The following is a 24,463-nucleotide window of genomic DNA, read 5'->3' on the forward strand; positions in this document are numbered from 1 at the left end:
CAGGACTCTGATCTTTGGATGTAATGTATCTTTTAATTTTTTTATTAATTAGGTTTTTGGAATTTGGGATTGAACCTAGGGGCACTTTAACCACTGAGCTACATGCCTAACTCCCTTTCTTTTATTTTAAGACTGAGCCTTGCTAAGTTGCTTAGGGCCTTGCTGAATTGCTTAGGCTGGCCTCTAACTTGCCATCCTCCTGCTTCAGTCTCTGGAGTCACTAGGATTACAAGGCCTGACCTACCGCACCTGCCTTAATGCCTCTATCTCAGCTTTACTCTTCTATGGTTGTAGTTACAATTTGTAAAAATCTTTTATTCTTAAGGAAATTGCAATCTTGTAGATTTTAGAGGAAGGCCATTTCAAATGTTTTTCTTTAGTTTTGGGGTAATGTATTGTTATAAACTCACTGTAATTATTTTTGTTATCTGAAATCCCTGCTTCAGTTTGTCTTCCTGATGGTACACAAGACCTGGGACTAGAAGTCGGGAGAAATGCACTTCAGCCAGGTTTTGCCCTCACTACTGGGTGCATTCTTTACCTTAATGAGGCCTTGGGTATAACTTTCTTTCAAATGAGGGGATTGTGATAGCAATATAAGGTGCACTCTTTAAAATATTATTCTTCTCTTTGTTGACGTTGGACTAACCACTTTTATTTATTTAGTTTCCATATGCCCATTCGTTTAATTGTAAATTCTAAAAAGTTGTGTTTCTTAATTTTTGAACCATTTATGACTGGGTGCAAAATTAGCTTATACAAGTGTCCTTTTCCTCATCTGCAGTACTAAAAGGCAAGACCGGCTTTGCAGAAATGTGTGCATTTGCATGTTTAAATAGGGTCTGATTTATACTGCGCCAAGTGCCATCACTGACAATTACGTAGGCTTGGAAATGAAATTATGACTTAGAAATACATGTGGCATATGTTCTACTCCAATTTAAAAATATGCCTGTGGGAAACTTTAAAAAAATTTCATAAACCCAACTAAAATCCACAGATTGTATAAATCAATTTACAGAGGTATTTTTCCTTTGCATGGAAATAATGTTTATATCTCTCAACTTTGGAACATCAAATAGCTTTAAATCTCATTTGATGTTGTAGTAATTACAATCACATTTATAGTTCCTTACTAGGTGTCAGGCTCTGTACCATATGCTCTATGTGAATTATTCTTTTACTCTATAATCTCTACAGCCAAGATGCCCTATTTAATATGTACATTAGGAAAATGTTACTGTTCAACTGGTATTACACACACACACACACACACACACACAGAAAGAGAGAGAGAGAGAGAGAGAGAGAGAGAGAGAGAGAGAGAGAGAATATCACCAAAAAGCAAGAACAAAGACTCTTTAAAATATAACCACCCTGAAATCATGTGAGAGATCTAGCAAATTCTTTTTATTTACATAGAAATGTGTACACACACTTTCTCTGTACACAGAAAATTCTAAGTATATATACATATACGGTTCCCATGTATTTTACAATAAATAGTGTTCTACTCTTGTTTCTAGATGAAAATAAAAAGATGCCTCAAAATATTACTTACTGACCACAAAATTACAAAAGCACCTGATGAACTCAGAGCAAAAACTTCAAGCCTGTACTACCACACACTAAGCCTAGTACAATTTTTACAAAAGACAAAATCGAATACTGTGCAGATATCACACAGGAAGAGAATGGAGATGTAAAAATATAGAACAGAGCTGTTGTTGGCTTTCTGAACAGTGTGGTAAGGGCATTTTTGTTGGTTAGGACTTATCTTCCTTTAGTCCACAATTGAATGTTTTACATTAATTGATATTTTACAGATAAGAAGGGGGGGGGAAGAAGTTAACATCTATTGTAAATAGCAAACCATTCCACAAGCCCGAGCTCTAGAAGTCTCTCTCCTTGCCAAGCAGATCCTCTTTCTGTGCTAATCCATTGATCATCCAGTTCTACCATACAGGTTGCCACTGGCCCCTCAGGGAATTCGAGAAGGGCACTGGTTGTGAAGTGACATTAATTTGGAAGTAATTTCAAAAGCCAAGTGAGCCAGGTATCTTGGATATCAGCGCTTAATAATTAGAAATGTTCAAATATAACTCATTATTACCACATAGTTTCATCCTTCTTCCTAATAATTAACTAAATACAAGGAGAACTTAATCTGAGAGGCTAGGATTATGAACTCACAGTCCTGGAATTCCTTCCTTCAGCTTTCATTTTTACTTTTCCCATTCCAGTCTAAGGAATCAACCATTTTTGCTCAATTTCAGAGTTTTTCTACATATGTAGATAATTAAATCACACCATTAAATGAGTAGAATGAGGGACTAAGCTCTTAGGATAACTACAAATTTTATGTCGCTTCTGACAATCTCACAGCATTAACATTGGTAAAAGACTCTATAAACATCATGGTCTTCATTATTGTTGAGTGGACATACCCAATTTGCTTTCCAGTACACCAGTATTTATTACTCAGATGAGAATCATAAAGGTGGTGACCAACACTGGGTTAGGTAGGTGCTGAATCACATTCCACTGAACGGCTCAGGTTGCTCCTCTGTGGCACCGTAACTTTACACACGGGTTTTGAAACAAATTTTACCCCTTCCTCTCTCTTTATCAATACTGGCACCAATGTGGGGAAAGAGATAGCAATTTAAAAAAAAGCAATCCATATCAGAAACACAATTCATCTATCAAATACCATCTTTTCAGGTATTTTACTAAATCTTTACCGAATTTGAGGTAACTTTCCAAAATATATTTCAAAGGCAGGCTCATTTCAAGAGCAATGTCTATCACATGTGAAATTGGCTTCCTTCTCTTCCCCACGTGGCTACCTTTGATGCTGCTTTTACAGAAATAATATTTCTAGATCTTAGCCATCTCACATGAAAGGGATGATTTTCATGAACAGTTTGACTCTTTAGATAAAGGTACTTACGATAGAAACAAACACATTTCACCTTGGAATATGTTTCTTTTTCTTTTCATTTGAAAATGTGATGGGAAACTATGGTTCACTGACAGAAACAAAAGGGATCCTGTACCATGGAAAGCTGGGCTTGTTTTTTGTTCATTCTAATTAAATATACACGAGTCCCTCATTTCTATCACTGTGGACAGATTCAGCCAGAAGATAAGTATGGGGTCTCACTATGATAATTATAGTCAGGACAGACCTTCTGTACAAGTTTATAATCAACACTGTAAAAGGCAATGTAAATGCAAATGACCTTGAAGGGCTTAGAGCATAACCAAGACACATGGCTCTGAGTCTGCTCCTGGTAGCATATCTTGGACGGGTCAAAGTTGCACAGGGCGGTCTTCTTTGCCCGGTCTGTTTTTTCATACTCAATGCGACAATTGAAAGATTTGGATTCCTTGGTCTCTAAGGTCGACTGGGGGGAAACTTCAAATTCCACCACTTTGGAAGGAGGTACCAAGCTCACTGAAACATTGCCCAGGCCTGTTGAATTATGCCGGAAATAAACACTGAAGGTTCCATTTCCATGGTCGACAATTTTCCCTGTGATGAGAAGGTTGAGTTTGACAGTTTTAATGTTGGAATGAAAGTCACCCCATCCAAACATTTTCTTAAATTTTCCCGTTTTCACTATCGGCCTCCGCTTAGTTCTTGCTAATGGCTCCTGAACCTCTGTGATATTGGCCAGCCAATCCCAAAAGTTTTCCATGCTGTCTGCGTATGCCATGGGACCTGGCTTGGGCACTGCAGACTGTTTAACAAACAGGCGCAGAGGACTGATGATCCTCGAGTGCACCACGTTTCCAACCAATGTCCCTGGGGCATCTTTGTCTTCCCAGTCCAGACCTTCTGAGGCATGTACTGCCTCTTTACCATCACAGAATAGCTGTGGGGAAAGAAGAAAGAGAAATCAACTTCAGGTGGGCTTTGAGCATGCACACAGACTGAAGGCAAAGCACAAGAGAGTTTCAATATTATTTGGAGTCTTGTTAAATAGCATTCACACACACAGCTGGTCTCAGCAGTATTACCAGATGAGCATTTAGTTCCAACTGTGAATAGAAAAATTAAAATGGTAAGATTAGGAAGAGGGCATTTTATTTTGAGGGTTGATGAGATTTTTTTCTTTCTGTTTCCTCATCTTCACAATTTTTCTTTTCCAGATTGTGAAAAGTATCATGTTTTGGCCTCTCATTTGATAAAAACTGTTAAATTTGTGAGGTCTTTTCTGTTGGAAGACAGCTTTAGATGCTGAAAATTTCTACCAAAGAGCTATAAAGCATTTGAATATAAAGTATTGATAAGTCTAGTAAACATATTTGAAAATACTAAGGATGTTATTATATTCAAAGGCTTAAGACATATAATTTTATAGTTTTTGGTATAACTGTATCTCAAGCTGTTACAAGAAAGGCATGTGATTAATGTTAAGAGGTTTTACAGAAGTTTCAGTGGGAAAAATATAATTACACATTTAGTTGTCTTAATAGAAACATAAATTAATGTTAAAAGTATAAATATAAGTAGACTTATATGATCTAATAAATTTTATTATAGCAATATTATAATCAAAAGACAGGATTGCTAGGAAAGCATCATGAACATGTGTTTTACTGGTTCTACAGCATTTTAGTTCAAATCATAGTCACTGAAATATAGCACTTTGTTTGCACTTGATTTTCCTTTTATTTTTGTACTACAAGGGTCCTTACGATTTCTAAAAATCATTTAGTTGAGTCAATATGGATTTTCAAGGGGCAGAATCATTACATATGAAACTGTTGACTGGAGTGAATATTTATGGATGAGTTATAAAGTCTGGAAAATAGAGGTTCCTAGTGGAAACACAGATAGCCTCTTATCTCTAATGGCACAAACCACTCCTGTGATGATTCTACGGAAAACTGTCAGCATGATGAAAAGGATGAGGAGAGAAGAGACGCTGTGTTTATGTACCGTTGCTCTAGTCCTTTCATACTTGCAAAGCACTTGGTAGAACTGGTCTCAAATTATTCCAGAAATGATTGCTTTCAATACAATTTTGGGAAAAAAAAGACACAGCCTGGATTATAAATATTGCACTCAGCTACACGGTGTAGTTTGATAACATGAGGTCCTCTTTTGTATGTTCATAAAATTTTAGAAGTTTAAGTTCTAACAGAACCTTGTGAAAAGTGTTTTTTACCTATACCTGTTTCCAAGATCACTTTGAGGGAGGTATTCAAGGACTCAAAATATATGAGTGGAATTGTGGGGTTTATTTTTTCCTTTGATGGGAGTAGTATAGGGGGTGTTGCATATACATTTCTGCCTTGATTAATTTTCTAAAGCCTTTTCTTCCCAATTTCTATGGTTTAAAAAAATTATTTTCATTAAAATTACTGATGTTGGCAGAAGGGCAAATTAATGAAGCATATGCTTACCATTAAGAACCCATATAACTTCGTAGGGGCTTATACATCCTGAATTGATTACTTGTTTGTTTTTTCCTAGGGTTGTAAGGATGGCATATTCACCAGAGAAAGAAGGACAATCACTCAGGATTTGTGGCTCAAAATATGTCTGATACTATATAAACTATAGCTTTCTGATGTTGAGCACTGTTAATTAGGAAGTAGGTAGATCAACTGAAAGCAGCCCATGGAGTTCAGTAACCTGGCTCCAATTCTGACTTGAGTTTCCTGAGAACTGATGAAGACTGGTCTAAGGGACATGTCCTGGCCTTGCTCCAGAGAGCTCCAAAGTCACATGCTCAGGCAAGAAGCCCCTGGGAGATCGAGGCCCGATTTCTCCACTCTGTGATCATGATTCTTTTTGCCCAGAGTCTGTCAACTATTTTTCACCTGTCTCCAGTAAGATTTGTCTTGCCTGGGAAATGCTGACAGATAACACATACCATTTGCTCAGCATCTGGCGTGCAAGAGCTGCTCCTTTGCTTCCCCATTTCTACCCCTTGATTTAGTATAGATTCCAAACTTCCTCCCTCATTCCTGCTTTCCTTTCTCTCTTTCATAGGACACATCCCTTCTGACATGTTCCCTTTGTCACATGCCTTTAAAACCCCCTCAATTCTTATTTCTAAACCCCACTGTCCTAATTCATACTTCATTAGCAGAACTAAGATACATATTTCCATCCAAAAATATTTTTTCAACTACATGTTGAAACATTCATTGCTACCAGCAGCAGTGGTCTACTTTTTTTTTTCTTCTCTTCTTCTTCTCAAAGTGTATGTTGTATGTTATATACTTTCCTGAAAATTTTCTGACTGGATAATTTCCTCTTGATTCAGTGCTTTGCTTGATTTTTCTCACTTTCTGTTACTGAAAACCTATAAACATTGAGTCCATCTTTCAATGATGAGTACATTTTGCCATCACATAGAGTCTCATCTGATTCTGATGCATTTTGGAAGACACAATAGGCCCCCAACATTTTAAGAGATTCTCCTTTTATTTCTAGGATTTCTGTTGTGATGGTTCCAAGATTATTCAATAATAATAATGTGTGAATATTTACTGAAATTTTTTTTAAAGATCTGAAGATTTTCTCGGAAGTCATTTATGTTGTAATGTAACTTTACCCAAATATATGTGACTCACTTAAGAAATATGGGCTTGAAACAAAACAGAACAAAAGCTAATAGAGCCTATCAAATAGATAAATTGAATGCAATTGTTTTTTTTTATAAAGACTCTTTAATTCCTCAGAAAAAAATTCTTCATGAGAACTTGAAATGGAATTTGATTTATAAAAAATTCTCTCTAACATATTACTCTTCGGGCCAAACCTACTCAAGGTACCACTGCTTTTAAAGTTGGTCTACATAAAAAAAACACTGTCTATTTATATGTATAAAATTATATCTATATATTTAGGTGTGGTTTTTTTTTTTTGCTTTGTCCTAGACCATCATTTTTTTAAAAATTTTATTTATTTTTATGTGGTGCTAGGATGGAACCCAGGACCTCACACGTGCTAGGTGAGTGCTCTACTGCTGAGCCACAACCCCAGGCCTAGACCATCATGTTTTTAATGTGCTTTAACAACAAAATTAGACAAGCTGAGAAAAGCTGTGTACAACTTCATCTATTTATTATTTTAAAATACATGGTCAGTTCTCACAAGTGCTGATTTTCCAAATCGAAGTCCAAACTCAAAAAGCCATTGGGAATTAATAATACACCACTACAAGAGTATGATTAAAAGAGTAAAAGTATCTCTTGTGCAAAGCTGCCTTCCTCTCTTCATTTCCTTTCCCTTTGCTGTCACTTATTCAGCCAGCCTCTTGTTATAAATTATCACTTTATAACATCTTGGCTGAGAAGGTACCCTTTCCTCTACAAGGCTAAAAGGCTCATGACTTAAGTCTCCAAGGCCATGATTAACCTCAGAAGAGCTAACAGGGGAAGATGAGGTCTGATGAGCCACAACTTTGCCCCCTTTACCCACTTACACCTGACTGGGAAACATTATGACACGACAGAAAAAGCAGTTTGGTACTTGATGACATCATCACCCCTTGCTCAAGTGCTGACCAGAACCCCAGTTTTCTCACCTATCCTTTGATGGTTGGTTGTAAGGACTAATCAAGAGAATGGATGGAGCCTACTTCTTGGCAAATGAAACTCAATGATTGATGGCCTTTCCATGGTCCAGTGGGAAGGCTTCTGCCTTCCACTGGCTATAACCCACATAGCCAAAGGATTACATGAATTTTCAAACCTCCAGAAAACTAATTAATAGCTAATTGAGCAACTTGTTTCACACTGTGTGATAAATTAATGACCAAGTAGAAATCAACCTTCTCAACTCCGGAACATGAATCAAATGCTTTCTCATGTTTCCATTTCCATTGGTCTCTGAGTCACACCCAAATCACAAGTACAGGTGAACTCTCTTTGCCAACAAAATGTGTTTGTGGATCTTTGATTCCAACCTACCAAATGAGTCAGCCAAGGCTGAAAGTACAAAGTGTCTGGCAGGTGCCCACATTCCCCCATGGATAATTTCTGTGATGCAACATGCTGAGAGAAGACTGTAGGTGGTTTTGAAGCTGTTGGCGACCCTCTCCGTTCAAGGCAAGTTAGACGTTATCTAAACACATGGCTGTATCCCCTTGTTTCCTTTCGTACTTGCTGGGGCTCTTCATGCTAATTTCAACCTCATTGCTGTCTTCTGTCCCATCATATTACAATAATAATGCAAAACATTTAACTGCAAGCACAAAATGGAGTTTTAAACAGGGGAAGAAAGAGGAATTGCTGTGCTTTATCTGTTTGAACATTCCCTGATTTCAACACATTTATCAAAGCTTAAGTAATTTATGTCTTGGCAGGGTGTATCAATTTCACAAAGCACACACATTAGCTAGATACAATGATATCATATTAGCTTTTTCTGCATCTTACAGAAGAGCTCAAAAAGATTAATAAAAGCTCAAACCTTCATCAATTAAATGAAGCAGGTGGAAGGAAGGGGGTAGAGGAATAAGACTGTATTTCATTTCAGTTCTTTTGTTTTTTTGGGGGGAGCTGACAGGTTCAAATCATTCATCATAACAAGCTGAAGTTGAATTTCACTGATAATTAAATGCATTTTTTCCCAAGAGGCAGAGAAGCTGCTATGAATTTTATAGTAGCAGATGTGAGAACTGTCACGAATTATGGAAATAATTTATAAACTAAAAGGCATCTTCCTCTGCAAACATCATATCAGAAAAGCCTTTTTTTCCCCCTTCAACTGTATTTGTGGTGTTTTTTAATTAGCATTTTATTTTGGAATAACTTTAGTTTACAGAAAAGTTGCATAGTACAAACTCTGTTCCCAGTTTCCTCCATTGTTAACCTCTAACATTACCCTAGTACACTAGTGACAACCAATTAATTAATCAATACGGACACAATATTATTAACTGACCCCTATACTTAGTTGTCCTTACTTTTCGTTTAATGTCCTTCATCTGTTCCGGGATATCATTGAGGATTGCATATTTTATTTGGTTATTTTGAATCCGTGGGGTTTATCTTGGCTATGACAGTTTCTCAGGCTTCCCTTGTTTTAAATGACCTAAATGTTTTAAGGAGTACTGATCAGGCACTTTGTAGAATGCCCCTGAATATGGGTTTCTCTAGTGTTTTTCTCATGATTAGACTTGGGGGATAGGTTTGGGGTAGGAAGAACTCATATGTAAAGGGCCACTTACATCACTTCATTTTAAGTGCACAAGCTAGCAATATGGCTTATAATGGCTTATACCCTGTTGATGTTATCTTGATATCTTAGGCTTAAGTAGAAAAAATCGTTAAAAAAAGTTTTGTTTTCAGAATTCTCATAAGGACTATAGACTTTTTTTTTTTTAATATATAATTTTGTTCCGAGTCCCTTGGGACTTCTAGGACCTCTCACTGCACTGGGGTCATCTGCTATTTGGTGTTTTCCCAGAGAAGAAGCAAGGTTTGTAGTCTTTTACTATCATAAACTTAATTTAATTTACATTGAGTTCATTAGTACTTGGTTAAAGATTGACTTTTTAAAGTCAGAAACTCTAAATTATTTCAATTTATAACTTCAAAGAATTACTAAATTATCTAAAATAATCTCAGCTGTTTAGTAACTCAGATTATTTCTGAGTAATTCTGGCAATTTTGCATGTTATAAATATGTTTGTCAACATCATTACCAATATTGCTATTTTATTTTTATTTTATTAACCCCATAAAAAATCAGGTCTATTTTGATAATTAATAGCTCCATAAAGAAAAGTTTATTCTGCAAACATCTTGTGCAAAATTGGAAATACTTGCTGACTATGTCACATGTCCCTTCTTCATTTAGGAATCAGCCCATTGCACAGAAATTCTTTGCATCTAATGAGAAAGTCATCAAGCTTTAGATGGGACTTTCTTTCCAGGCCAACCAGTTTACCAAAGAGAGCAGTGCTAATGAAAGAAATTCTCCATAAGGACTCTTCTATATTCGGTGCTCCGGGTGGTACAGCACCATGAACGCTCTTGACTTCCCCTGAGTTCCATGACAGTCAAAGCTTTGCCATACTTTGGGTTAACCCTTTTCTACATGTTCATCATTGTGATTGCTTTGCCTTTTCTTGGTAGCTACATGTTGGGCTGGTTCCTCAATTGTGGGGGAAAAATGATTCTTCAGCACTTAGTGAACAATAAAAGGGAAACTGAAATCTTTGAACTTTAATACCTCTCATGCCATTATCAGTGTGGGTAGTGCTATATTTACAGCAGTCCTAACAGATGCTATTTTTCCTACTTGAAGAGGCGCTAAGGGAAGAGGGATCATCACCAGCCTTGTTGTCCTAGGCCAGGGCTTGACAACTCTAATTGACATATTTATTTAGCTTTTATTGACTCCTCACTTAATGGCAACAAGGGGATAGGGGAGGCCTGGATTCCTTAGATCATTCTAGCTGAGTCCTTTAAGCCCACTGCTTCTAAATATGCTTCTCCTGAATTAGCAGGAAGAGACTAGATGATATTATCATTCTGTTTAAGGAAAGTGGAGGGCTGGGGATGTGGCTCAAGCGGTAGCGCGCTCGCCTGGCATGCGTGCGACCGGGGTTCGATCCTCAGCACCACATACCAACAAAGATGTTGTGTCCGCCGAGAACTAAAAAATAAATATTAAAAATTCTCTCTCTCTCTCTCTCTCTCTCTCTCTCTCTCTCTCCCCTCTCTCTTTAAAAAAAAGGAAAGTGGAAGTCTATAACAGTGCAGAAACAGTTTCACAGAAATATTATTTTATTTTTAGAGGATGAAGTTTGTTGCTTACTGACTTTTGTCTATACTTGCATTTATGGGAATGCTACAGGACTCCCTTGCTGCCCTCACAATCATTTGACTGGGACAAAAGGAAAACTAGAATGTCCCTGTCAAGTCTGTCTATGGTAGAAGAGTATACCACATCCATCAGTGGCTGAATTTACCCAATCAGAAAAACTGTGCCAAGAGTTAAGGAACTAATCAAAGAAGCAGGGCAATGAGCTCAATCAGGACAGGTCTGATCAAAGAAAAAATGGAAAAGAGAGATGGGAACAGCAGTGGGAGTGCTTTGATTTAACTAGATGGACTTGAGGAAAATAGAAACAGACATTTGACACGGTCACTTAACCATCCCAGCAACCTGTGCAAGCCAGGACCCATCTCTGAGCCTGGTTTTCTTTTTTCTTTCAGAACCAGGGATTGAACTCAGGGGCACTCAACCACTGAGCTACATCCCTAGCCCTATTTTGTATTTAATTTAGAGACAGGGTCTCACTGAGTTGCTTAGCACCTTGCCATTGCTGAGGCTGGCTTTGAAGTCTTGATCCTCCTGTCTCAGCCTCCAGAGCTGCTGAGATTATAGGTGTCCACCACTGCATCCAGCTGAGCCTGGTTTTCTTTTTTTCCTTGTTTAATCTCTCTTTAAAAATTTATTTATTTATTCTAATTAGGTATATATGATAGCAGAATGCATTCTGATTCGTTGTACACAATTGCTGCACAACTTTTCATTTCTCAGGTTGTACATAATATAGCATCGAACCATATGTGCAGTCATATATGTACCTAGGGTAATGATGTCCATCTCATTCCACCATCCTTCCTGCCCCATGCCCCCTCCCCTTTGTCCAATTTTCCTCAATTTTTCCCATCCCCCCCGCCATTATGGATCAGCATCCACTTATCAGAAAGAACATTCAGCCTTTGGTTTTTTTGGGATTGACTTACTTTGCTTAGCCTTGTTTTCATAACAGTGAAATGGTATAAAGCACAAAAGGGAATGCACTTTGCAGAGATGGAGGTGCCTGTGAGACAGACAGTTAATTCAAGTGGACAAGTCTGTGGTAGGGTCTCTGTAAGAAAGAGAGCTCTGCAGTGCAGAGAAGGAAGGGAACCTCAGCTGTGCTCACAAACACCCTCACAAATGTCCATACTAGTTCTTCAGTCACTTACTCAACACACACTTTTAGAATTTATCTGGGTGCCTGTATTTGTGTTCTCAGCCTGGGAGTATGATGCTGAACAGGACACACATAGTTCTGCCTTATGCAGTCTGCCAAAGAGCAATCAAGCAGAAACATTAAAGAAATAATCATATATAAATAATAATTTACTCATTTACAGTTGTCATGAGGGCCTGCACGTATGTGTATACGCATCTTTGTATAACCAGGTGGGGAGTGCTAATACTCATTAAGAGAACAGTGTTAGCAACAAGGAAAGGATTAAACAGAATTGGGCAATTAATATCTTTATTCGGATGAGAGAAATGAAATCCAAGATTTACCAGTTGATAGCTGATAAAGAATGAATTAGCGACAAGAAAACAAATCTATCTCAGAATTTATATTCCCTTATCGCCAGATCCAAATTGTTTATTGATTTGTTTATAATTACTAATGAGACTGTGATAACATTATAAGGCTATAGTGATTTTTTTTTTTTTTTTTTTAGTGGAAGGCTAATCTGGTGACTTTTCCACAATGATGAGTCTGCGGTTGCTGTTCAGTCTCTGCTGAATTCCTGACTTGCAGCTACAGTGCTAGAAAGAGAGGACCTCAGCAACGCAGGTCTTTTACTCTAAGACTTCCAAAGAGCTATGAAAATGTTAATAATATATATCCTTGGGCCCTGGGACAGTGAGAGCTTTGCCATGATTATGGTATAATCCTCATTTTTGATTATATAAATTAATGTAATATAGTAATGCTATCGATGACAGCTTAATTGATAATAAAATAAGTATGCTCTAAATGAGTACAAATATTCTTCAATAATATAGATTTGTTTTTATGTTTATAGGTGTCTCAAGAATCTAAAAGACAACAAATCTAGCTAATGTCCATGATTATCACAGTTCTGATGAATGTTCTAAATGAAAGAAAAAAACAAAACAATCTAACTTTTCAACATAGTTATAATATCAAAGAGGCATCTATACTCAACAGAGTTTTCAGTTTTCTGTGTTTGCACTGAATACAAAATATTTATAGTCTATACAGGCTTACTGTGAAACACTTGGTGTAACATACAGTACACAATGCATAGATCATTTACCATCAAAAAGGAAGGCTGGAACTATTTTATAGTACACCAAAAATACGTACTACTCTACCCGTCAAAGAAGGGGATTTTGAAAAATGAGCTGTATGTTCCAAATATGTGGATTTGTGACAAGTTGGGAGAGTTGGCTTTTCCTTGACAAGAGGACTGGCACACATTGCAAGGAACAAGTTGATACAGATTTGTACAAATATTTTTAAAGGCAGCTGGTTTGCTTGTATCATCCCAAAGGGGGACAGTAAATTGCCAGGGCCTGAATGCCTCTTCTCTGTTCCCCCAAACCAAGTCAAGTTAAGAGAATGAGGAGAGGAAGCCTGGGCCAGAAAGTTAAGATACATATTATTTTGAAGGACACTTTCTCTTATGCATACTGGGACCTAAGGCAAGGTAGTGTTACCCATATAAAGCTAATTTTTGCATGTATTCCAGCACAGTTGCTCCTTGGGATGCTGGGCCTGCAAACAAACTAAGCAAGTTAATTCTAATTCTGTAGCCTAACATAAAACTCCTTTCTGAGCAGGGCCTGGCATGGAACTAAGGGCACCGTGGAAAGGGTATGTGTCACTCATCCAGTCAGCTATCACTGGACAAAACACTGTGAGATAGAGGAGACAGTGCTTGGTAAAGCACCGTGAGGCACAGAGGTGCTTGTCAGCCTGTTGCCACTAAACTCTTGGGGCAGTCAGTGATATCTTGTAAGCTTTTCCCAGTAAACCATATGTCTCTCCCATGCTGTCTCTGGGAACTTTCTTCGGCCTGTCTGCAACATACTCCCACTGAACTGTCACAACTGGGCTGTGGATGAGACACTTTGCCTTCTAGGATATCTTGGAAGCATTTATTAATGCTTTTTAAGAGTGACAACCATTCGTAAGTGCCAATTGGGAAAAATGGATGCTTAATGAATTTGTAGTGGTAACCATGGCATCTGTATAGCTGACCATTAATTATTTCACTGGGGGTATTAGTTTAAGCTGAGAACCCTAAAATGATCACTGTTAAGACAACCTGGAGGTGACTTGCAGATCCCTTCAGAGCTGAAAAATTAGAACTGATAATGAATAGTGATCCAAAGCCTCGCTTTTGTTGCTTACATATAGCTTACCTTATTGGATTGCTTTAACAATTCTGTCCCATATCCTGCAGTTAAAACTAAACAACAACTTGGTCAGCAGGAAAAAATAAGAAAAACCTACAAAGAACAACCTTGCCATAATCGAACTCAGCATCCCATTAAATTTTTTTTTGCTTGTAAATAAATCTTAGAAGGCATTTTCTCTAGGTAAAAATTTTACAGAATATCATTGCTGCTGACAAAACAGGAACACGTATCTGTTGGACAACATACGATGCTATATTGATGATTACTAATATGGTTTGCCCTAGAGTCATATTTCTGGTGCTCCATTACAGAACTGTCAGAGCAGATTAAAAGAAGAACAACAAAAAAGGAATGAAGAATGACAGAATCAAACATCTTTCAATGTATTAATTATACCTATTAATATTTTGTGGCATTATATGGCATTATTTCAAATTTATTTTGCAAGTTGGAAAAAAAAATGATAGCTTAGGAGAGGAAAGCTAAACAATGGACATCCTTTCTGCTGAGAGTAGCAAATTCATCTTACCTTCCAGATATCTTTTAATAGCTACCCTTTACATTTTTCTAAATTGATACAGGAACTAACAGGAAACATAAATGTGAAGACAGAAATCTTAGCAGTAAGAGCCAAAAAGCTAGATTGCAATGCTTGGCAGTAGTCTTACTGCTAAGGTTAAATATGGCAATTCTTATTTTATCTTGAAGACAGTAATCTGGAATATCAACAACACAAGTATCTGCAAAAAAATCAGTACACACTCCAATGCACCCTCACACACGTAATATGACACACATAAATCATGCATATAAACACTGTGTGTATGTGTGTGCACATTTCACAATTTACTATAAACATTTAAGGGGATTATGAGGAAAAAATTTAGACTTCATTTTGTATTATAAAGCTGAATAAAAAGGGCTCTTTAAACAAGTTTTAAACAGGTTGGAACCATGTTAAAGATGTCTTGTGATAAGGGGCTGCTAAATATGGCATGACCATGTTTCCCTACTAAAACAGGGTCAGGAGGCAATCTCATTTAATACAGTTTATGCATAGTCAAGCAAGTTTTTTTTTTTAAATCTAACAGACTGAAATAGTCCTTTTGTTACTAAGTAAATGAATCATCATGTTAAGTGGCCCCTGTCTGCTTTCACCAATGTGTCCTTTAAACCCCATCCAAGTTTTCAATGAGAGAGATGGCTTCCAATGATAGGAACACATAAATACTCCTGAAATATCATGGCTTGAGACAGACAACAAGAATCTGTGTCTTTGACCGCTAAGATTTGATATTTAAAAAGGAGAGTTGTAACCAAGAGAAGAGCAATCAGACGAGGAGTGGAAATGCCAGATTATTCTATTTCCATGTCAGTTTAGGCAGGGTGTCAAGGAGAGATGAGAAAAAGTGTGGGGAAGTGCAGAGGAGGCAGCAGGCCAGGGTTAGAACTGTGTGTATGTACAGCTTTGTGTCTTAATATCAGATCCACTTGGTATTTCAATCCGTAGGTACCATTGATTTGGTAATGAGCCTACACCGGCTGTCCTGGTCAGCTTTGTGCTGACTTTGCTATTAAGCACTAACCTAGGCACTGGTGTGAAGGCATTTTGTAGATATGATTAACATCCGTATTAGCTGACTTTTTTGTTGCTGTTCATAATGTTAGCATTTATTGTTTATAGTCTTTCACCAAATGTGACATGTTAATTTAAATAATTTTTCAAGTTGCAGTAGACACACAGTGTAATACCATTCACAGTCTATTGGGGATTTCCACAGGATCCTATATAAATGTGCTGTTTGATTATGATCCAACTTAAATATGTTTTGTAATATTGGCAATAGTTCACAAATTGAAAAAAACCCCTACTTAATTAAAAATAAACACACATAACTCATACATGAAACTGATAACTGTTAAAATATTTCTGCAATAATCATTGTTGATATTTATATTGAGAATTAAAGTATTGATAATAATCTCACTTGATTCTTACATTTACTCTTTGAGATAAATAGGACAAGAAATAACTTTAGAGAGGTTAAATGACCTGTTCAAGGTCCAAGTATTAACAGGCAGCAATAAATCTAGAAATCAGGTTTTTGGGTAAGGTCAGTTATTTCTACACTAATGGTCTAATTGACCTGACACCAAAACACACACGTGCATGTGCACACACACAATACACCAAAATATTTTGATTAATGTAATAAAATATCACAAATTTGCCTAATAGATTAAAAACTTTGTCTTTATAATGAGGTTTATTCTAGAAGACAAAAGTGAGAAAAATTAAAGTCTGATAATAACTATTACTATTTAAATGTTTACTTCATGATTTTCCTCTATGTAATATAAATAATATATATTTTATATATTTATTTTGAAGAAAACTATAGTCAGTTGTGTAATAGTTTAAATACCCTGGAAGAAAAACAAATCTTGCTATTATTATGAATAAAATCTAAATTCAAATTAGTGTCGATTTTCTCCAGATTTCCTCCCTAAACCTTGAATGAGGTTTTCCTGTTCTAGCATTTGTCATCAAAATACAGATAGAAGGCTCCTGGATGGTTCTGGCAGGAGCAAGTTCACTGTCTTTTGGGCCCACTGGGGTGGCAGACTCACCCTCTGAGCCCAAGGAGGTCCCATCCACCCTGGTCTTTTTAATCCATGATTTTGTCTTCAGAATTGCACTTTCTACATTTCTTCCCTTCTCGGTCTCATTGTGTCTGTGCTGGCAACATTAGTGGGGGTGTGAGGTTTTCAACCCCTTGTCAATCTTCTGTGCAATTCACAGGAGTCCAAGCCATTGGCAAGAGGGTCTTCATATCCCAATTCCTGGGTTCTGCTGAAGTGGTGAATTAGATCCATGTGTCATAAAGCTAATGTTTCTAGTAAAAGTTGTCCAGCCACACCTTTGCTGTTTTCTCCAGAGCAATTAGTTGACCTAAGTCAAGCAGATGACTTTTCAAAATGCAGGTGGGCTGCCTCCGATTGGAATGCCTTGAAAGCACAACTGAACCTTAAGAGATGAAACTGTGCCTCAAGACCTGATGCCCAAAGGTCTCCAGCCTGCTGCTCTGCCCTATGGATTTAGGGCACAGAGTCACATGAGCCAATTCCTGGAAAAAAGTTGTTTACACCCTTATCTCTGTGTTCTCCTGGTCTGTGTCTCTCGAGAACTCTTGTGATTTTAATTATTATGTGTGTGCATATTTTTTTATGACTCAATTAGGCCCTTGATTTCTATATCCTCCACAGAATATAGTATGGTGCCTGATAATGACTTAGTAGTCACAGGTTCGGATTTAGAGTTAAATATTTCTACCTGTTGCTCTTAGGGTAAACTATGAAAGTAAATGTCACTGCACTTGTCACATTCTTTATTATTATTATTTTAATTGTATACACACAATACATATAGGTATATACATATATACATATATAGTGTGTATACATGCATACACTATATAAACACAGATTTTGTTGTTATTTTTTTGTTTGTTTTGGAGTGATGGAGATTGAACCCAGGTCCTCATGCATGTGAGACAAATGCTCTTTAACTGAGCCACACTCCCCCACAACTACTATATCTTACTTATGTCTCCAGCTCCCTGTCACAGGGCCTGAATCCACAATAAGGTCTGAGAAAATAATCTGACTGGCAGTGTATAACTTCCACAACCTTTTACTTTCTTAGACTTTAATTTTTATGACTTTAGATGTTACTTTTATGCCATTTTGGGAAATGTTTTAAAATCTAATTGAAATTTAGTCACTAAAGCAGTCAAATAGGAAAAATAATGGAAATGGGCGGCGAGAAGTTAGACATTGTCAAAATGGAATAATAAGTAATGATAATTTGAGAGAAGTATAATGAAAGTTATATCAAAACATTTAAATAGAATTGGGAAAAGGCGGGTCGTAATGATTTAAAAGATTAATTGACAGAGTGTAATAAAAATAACAAGGTCTATTGCTTTCCAGGGATAATTATCTACCCCTATGGTCTGGGATTGACACACAGATCCGTACATTTAGGCCAGATCTTTTCAACTAGTCTTCTAATAAATGGATCCACTTTAATGCAACATCAGTTTTGCACTTTGTAAAACACATGTGGTTCTTCTGTGGTAGTAATTAGTAATTAAAGAGGAGGCTAGGGGCTGGAGTTGTGGCTCAGTGGTAGAACACTTGCCTAGCATGTGTGAGGCACTGGGTTCGATTTTCAACACCACATATAAATAAATAAAGGTCCATCAATAACTAATAAAATATTTTTAAAAAGATGAGGATAAAAATTTTAAAAGTAGAGAGGGAGAGATCCTGGGTTCTTTGTGAGAGCTCAACTGATCATTAGCACTTCCTTGTAGGAGCTGCACCTGGCTGGCGTTTTGCTTGCACAACCAAATAGACTTTCCCTACTTTGCTGACAACAGACACAGCTAAGTATAGCTGTGGGGAGCTCTTTCCAGCCCATCTGATACCTGACTAAGGTGGGTTGCGGTTTCTTTCTTGGCATCTGCAATTATTTACAAATGAGATAAAAATCTCTTGTCTCTCTGGTGATATCCTAGTGGCCCTCCCTTCTTTCCCACCCAGACTGCTCTCCACACCTTGTTCAGGAGTCCTGGGAAAGGTCAAACAAAACTTGACTGGGATTAGATGGCTCAGGGCTACAGGGGGAAGGCACAGGCTCAGTCTGCTAGGCATGTGCTCACTGAATTTGTGAGACCTCCATAAGGAATAGCTACCTATTACCCAGAACAAGGTTTCATACATTCACAGCCATGGAACATTTCCCCCGCTACAGTAAGCTTTCATAGAATTCCAATATATACAAGAAATGGATGTCACTTATAATGTATAATTATATGTGGGTTCAAATGTATAATTATTATAATTAACAGCTTTTTTAATATTTATTTTTTAGTTATAGGTGAACACAATATCTTTATTTTATTTTTATGTGGTGCTGAGGATTGAACCCAATGCCTCACACATGCTAGGCAAGCCCTCTACCTCTGAGCCACAACCCCAGCCCCACTAACAGCTTTTGAATGAGAACAATTTTAGCAAATATGAACTTGAAATCAGAGGTTACAGATGATCACTGAAGTCATATCCCTCTCAAGATAGCTCATGGCAGCATCTCTTTCATAGCATCTCTTGACTGATGGACTTGGTCACTCCCTCCCCCAATTTGGGCTCCTGCCATTGTACTCCTATAATAACAATTGAACTGTGTGTGTCCCTACATTAGGCTGAACTCAACTATAAGGACATTTTCTTATTCTTTGCTGTATTCCCAAGGCCAGCACAATGCCTAAAATGAAGTATCCATAGTTAGCAGCATATGTTCCTGAAAAATGTCACTTTCCCCATGAAGTTCCAATATCATTACAATATTGATTGAATGGTTTGGTTAAAATTTCCCTTGAGGTTTTATGTATTGCCAAATTATTCCTGGATTGTACTCAAATGACTACATAATATTTTAAAATTATTAATAATTTTAAGAGGCTTAACTGACTGAAGCTTTTGTAGGAAATCTGGAGAATGCAATCACATTTGAGGAAGGAGCAAAGTGAGATGCTGCAAGCAATTCTTGATGGGTGTTGGCAGTTTTGAACCTTAAAGAGTGAAAAATAGTCCTGTAGGTTCCAGGGGAGACAGGTTGCTGAGTTTGGTTGAGAGGCATAGTCAGATTTAGGAAGGGTCCTGGAAGGGGAGGCTGAGACTTGCCCTTTTAAATCAGAGAAAGTTTACTGTGAGGAGAATCTTCTGATGTCCTAGGGAGAATTAATAGGACCCATTAAACTTGTTAAGCCTATCCAGGAGGATCCATATCAAAGTAAAGGACTAAGGAAAAGTCACTCAGATAAGTCACAGTATTGTAGGACCGCCTGATTGTTTCAGGCCCAAGTGTCCTGGACATAAGTCACATAGGAAAATTCTCTATTCCTCTATATACTGCATTTGGCTTTTGTAGAAAATTTAACAATCTAATAAATAAACCAGGATACTTAACAATCAATGGCAACCTCCCCAAAGTGTGACTGAGGTGGAAGGAGCAGCCAGTGACCTACAGGGTCTTTATAGAGAAATATTAAGATATGAATTTATCAACTGGGCAGTTAAACTAAGCCTGTTTTGGTGCTGACTGAGCAAGCAACTATGATATGCACAGACCATAATGACATCCTCTGAAACTGAGGACCTGCAGTGAAAGGGATGGGACTCCACGTTCAAGGAGCAACTTGAAGTGGTGGCAGAGGGAGGAAGAGGCCAAAAAACAAAGTTATCCAGTGACTGGGAAACTGTTTTGAAAACTCTCCTTAACAATGTCATCCCTTGTGCAATGACTGGGTCTTTTTTTTTTGCTCTTATTGTCTTTCTGATGTCCCTCTTGCAAATTATCCTCTAATCCCATCCAGTGCATCTTCATCCACCAATGCTCAACCCAGAACCTTGAGTTCTTCTTGAACCGTCCCTTGTTTTCATCCTCCCACATCTAATTCATCACTAATTCCTATAGTCTATCCCTAAATCTAATAATGACAATATTTCTTTTTTTAATTTATTTTTATTTGTTCTAATTAGTTGTACATGACAGTAGAATGCATTTTGACACATCATACATAAATGGAGTATAACTTCTCATTCTTCTGGTTGTGCATGGTGTAGAATCACATCAGTCATGTAATTATGTATGTACATAGGGTAATAATGTCCAATTCATTCTGCTATCTTTCCTACCCCTATATCCTCTCCCCTCCTTCTTCACTCCGTCTGCCTAATCCAAAATACCTCAATTCTTCTCCAGCCACACCGCCTCTCATCCTGAATTAGCATCTGCATATCAGAGAAAATATTCGCCTTTAGGTTTTTTTTTTTTTTTTTTGCGGGGGGAGGGGAGGATTTGGCTTAGCATGATAGTCTCCAGTTCCATCCATTTACCTGCAAATACCATAATTTCAGTCTTCTTTAAAGCTGAGCATTAAGCTCCAGGATATATAAATAACTCAAAAAACTTAATACTGAAAAAACAAAAACACTCAAAAAATGGGCTAAGGAACTCAACAGAAGAAGAAATACAATCGATCAACAAATATATGAAGATATGTTCAACATCTCTAGCAAGTAGAGAAATGCAAATCAAAATTACTCTAAGATTTCATCTCACTCCAGTCATAATGGCAATTATCACGAATACAAGCAACAATACATGTTGGCAAGGATGTGGAGGGAAAAGATACACTTGCACATTGCTGGTGGGAATGCAAACCCGTGCAATCATTATGGAAAGCAGTATGGAGATTCCTCAGAAAACTTGGAACGGAACCACCATTTGACCCAACTATCCCACTCCTTTTAAGTCCCAAAGGACTTAAAATCAGCATACTACAGTGATACAACCACATCAATGTTTATAGCAACACAATTCACAATAGCTAAACTATGGAACCAACCTAGATGCCCTTCAACAGATGAATGGATAAAGAAAATGTGGTGTATATACACAATGGACTATTACCCAAGTCCATCTTAAATCTACCTTTCTAACCTCCACTGACTCCTCTATGAGCAACAGGATCTCTCTCCTAATGCCTTCAGAATTCTCTTGTCCAATCTTACCTTTTCAATCAGCTTCACATACAGCATCCTGAGTGAACTTTACACAACCAGACTGCGTCCCTCCAAAGCTCGCACTCTTCAGCTGATTCCATTGCGCAGGGAATATCATTCAGCCTCCTCAAAAGGTTCTTTCAGCCTGACTCATTCTCTGCCTTTTCAACAGGAAAGTCTTTGAATTTCTTTCAGTTATTCCTGAAAACCCTTGGAGAACTTTGCACATAGCTCTCATAAGGAATATTAATATTCTGCCTCATTTCTCCTCTGCTTACTAGATTGAAAGTTAGTCTGAGTCTCTAACAACAGCCTTTCCATACATATTTTGGGCATGCTGCTGTGTTCTAAGACAGGGACATAATGGTGAATAAGATAGGCACAGCTGTTAATTTAGGGAGTATAATGTCTGGTGGAAGAGACCACGAAGAAACTTGTAAACAAATGCATTCACAAAACAAAGAGGAACTGTGAGATTGCAGAGAAGAAACCCAATAGGACTGTATCAGAAAATAGGGTCACTTTAGAATGGGTGGGTAGGGAAGATGAATGATCTTTAGGAGATACTGTTTAAGCTCTTGAAGGGAGAATTAGCTGGAGTTTGTCATTCAAACACTAGAGAAGGAGTGTTGTGGGCAGAGGGGTGGTGTGTGAAAGCCCCATGGATTGACTAATCTCAGTGAATTGCAAGATCTGGGTGAAGATGTGAATGGAAAAAAGGACACAAGGTGATACTAGAAATGTCAGAACATTTGAGCATGAGATTGAATGGAACATTTATTGGAGGTATTTAATAAATATCTGTTGCATTTTCATGAGGTGAATGTACTTCAACTGCAAAATTTATAGGCAATGGTATCAAGGCTCTTAAAATTAATAGAAAAGTCTAGAATTGAGGTCTCCATATTCCTAGTTAAGTGCTATGTCTAGTGTCACTTGAGAAGTGGTTACATAACATCATAAGATGACCATTACAAATTCTATCACGCACAGATGAAATGTAACTTCCATATATTATTTCACCATCTTTTATTGGAATATGTCTTCTGGAGTCTTTTTATTCTGCAAACAAATACTATTGTTAGCCTGAATATTCCTTTTGTCCAATTACCCCCTTATTTTTTTCTGCATCAGGGAAGTGATTCTCCACTATTGAGACCAAGTTATAATTCTCTAATATAGGCACTCTTGGAATCCAAATACCAGGTAAAAAGTCTAATTACTTTACTGGAAAGGCCATGTACAGAGTCTGTGAAATTACATAGAGAAGGAAAGGAGCTCAGCTGAATTAAAAACCCAATATCCCATTCCTTCCCAGGTACCAGGGAAGTGAAGGAAGCCATCCTAAGCACTCCAGACCAGTTCAACTGCCAGCTGCATGTCCCTGAGCAATCCCAGTTAATGGTACACATTCAAGAATCACCCAAGGAAGCCCTGTTCAAAATTCTGACCTATAAAATCATGAAATATAAATAAAATGGTTGCTGCTTTAAGAAATCATGTTTTGGGCTATTTTTTTTTGGTTGTTTTTTTTTTTTTTTTTTTTTTTTGAAACTTGGGAGCTGTTTTAGTCAGCTTCTTTGTTGCTGTGACTAAAGGACCCAACCAGAACAATTGTAGGGGAGGAAAAGTTTATTTGAGGGCTCAGGGTTTCTAAGGTCTCAGTCCATAGAAGGCTGGCTTGATTCCTTAGGGCTTGAGGTGAGGCAGAACATTATGACGGAAGAGTGTGGTAGAGGGAACCTGCTCACATGATGAGCAGAAAGCAGAGAAAGAAAAATTCCAGATACAAAATACATACACCATAGCCACACCCGAAAGGAACCACTTCATCCAGCCACACCCCACCTGCTCAGCTAATCCCATCAGGGAAAATTTCACTGATTAGGTTAAGGCTGTAACCCGATCATTTTTCCTTCAAACCTTCTTGCATTGTCTCACACATGAGCTTTTTGGGGGACATCCAAACTATAACAGGAGCCATATGTAACTCTACACAATGGTAGAGTAATAGCCACGACACACGGGTCAAGGTAATCAGAACTTTGAACTAGAGATGATGTTGTCTGAATGTGGAATGCCCTGTGGGAAATTGCCTGGATACTTCATTTGAGTCCTGATTTATGGAGCCCCCACAAAGCCATGGAGTCCACCCAAACTCTAATTTTAAGATGTCATAGTTATTATTGAGGCAGATTCTTGAAAGTTCCGCATCTGATTCCTAGGTTTTTCCAGAACACTATTGCCTAAGTCTAAACTGCTGATGTGAATTCTGTAAGAGGCTAACTTCACCAGTACTAGATCCTAATCAGCCATTGCAGAGCTTTGGCCAATTATATCTAATATTTCAATGATATTCAATATATGTATAAGAGAAGCTTGAGTAACTAACTTCAGATGCTAAGTACTCATCTCATTGTTTTGTTTTGCCTAAGAATTCCTATTGGTTTTGAGTCTTCATCAGGTATCTTTTTGTTGTGAAGAGAATTACAAAAGATTAATTTTGAACAACTAATGAGAAAAAAATGTTAGGACAAACATTGCTAACCAGGCCAAGAGACAGCAGATGAAACTCATGATTTTTAAATTTTTTATATTATATATTTACTTAATATACTGTACATAACATAGTTGATCATTAGCTATATTTCACTTCTC

General features: G+C 37.5%; 1 protein-coding gene across 1 annotated transcript in view; it reads right to left on the minus strand.

Annotated features, from left to right (window-relative positions):
• Positions 1–1,405: 1,405 nt before the first annotated feature.
• The window catches only part of NXPH2 (neurexophilin 2), a 113,306-nt gene continuing 90,248 nt past the window's right edge, over positions 1,406–24,463 (minus strand). Inside the window, exon 2 of the mRNA XM_081262177.1 lies at positions 1,406–3,881. Within this exon, the coding sequence (XP_081118303.1) occupies positions 3,138–3,881 (744 nt within the window). The 3' untranslated portion in view covers positions 1,406–3,137. The remainder of the gene's footprint in view (positions 3,882–24,463) is intronic.

The sequence above is a fragment of the Spermophilus citellus genome (genome assembly GCF_964194105.1).
Source record: "Spermophilus citellus genome assembly, chromosome: 11".
Lineage (NCBI taxonomy): Eukaryota > Metazoa > Chordata > Mammalia > Rodentia > Sciuridae > Spermophilus > Spermophilus citellus.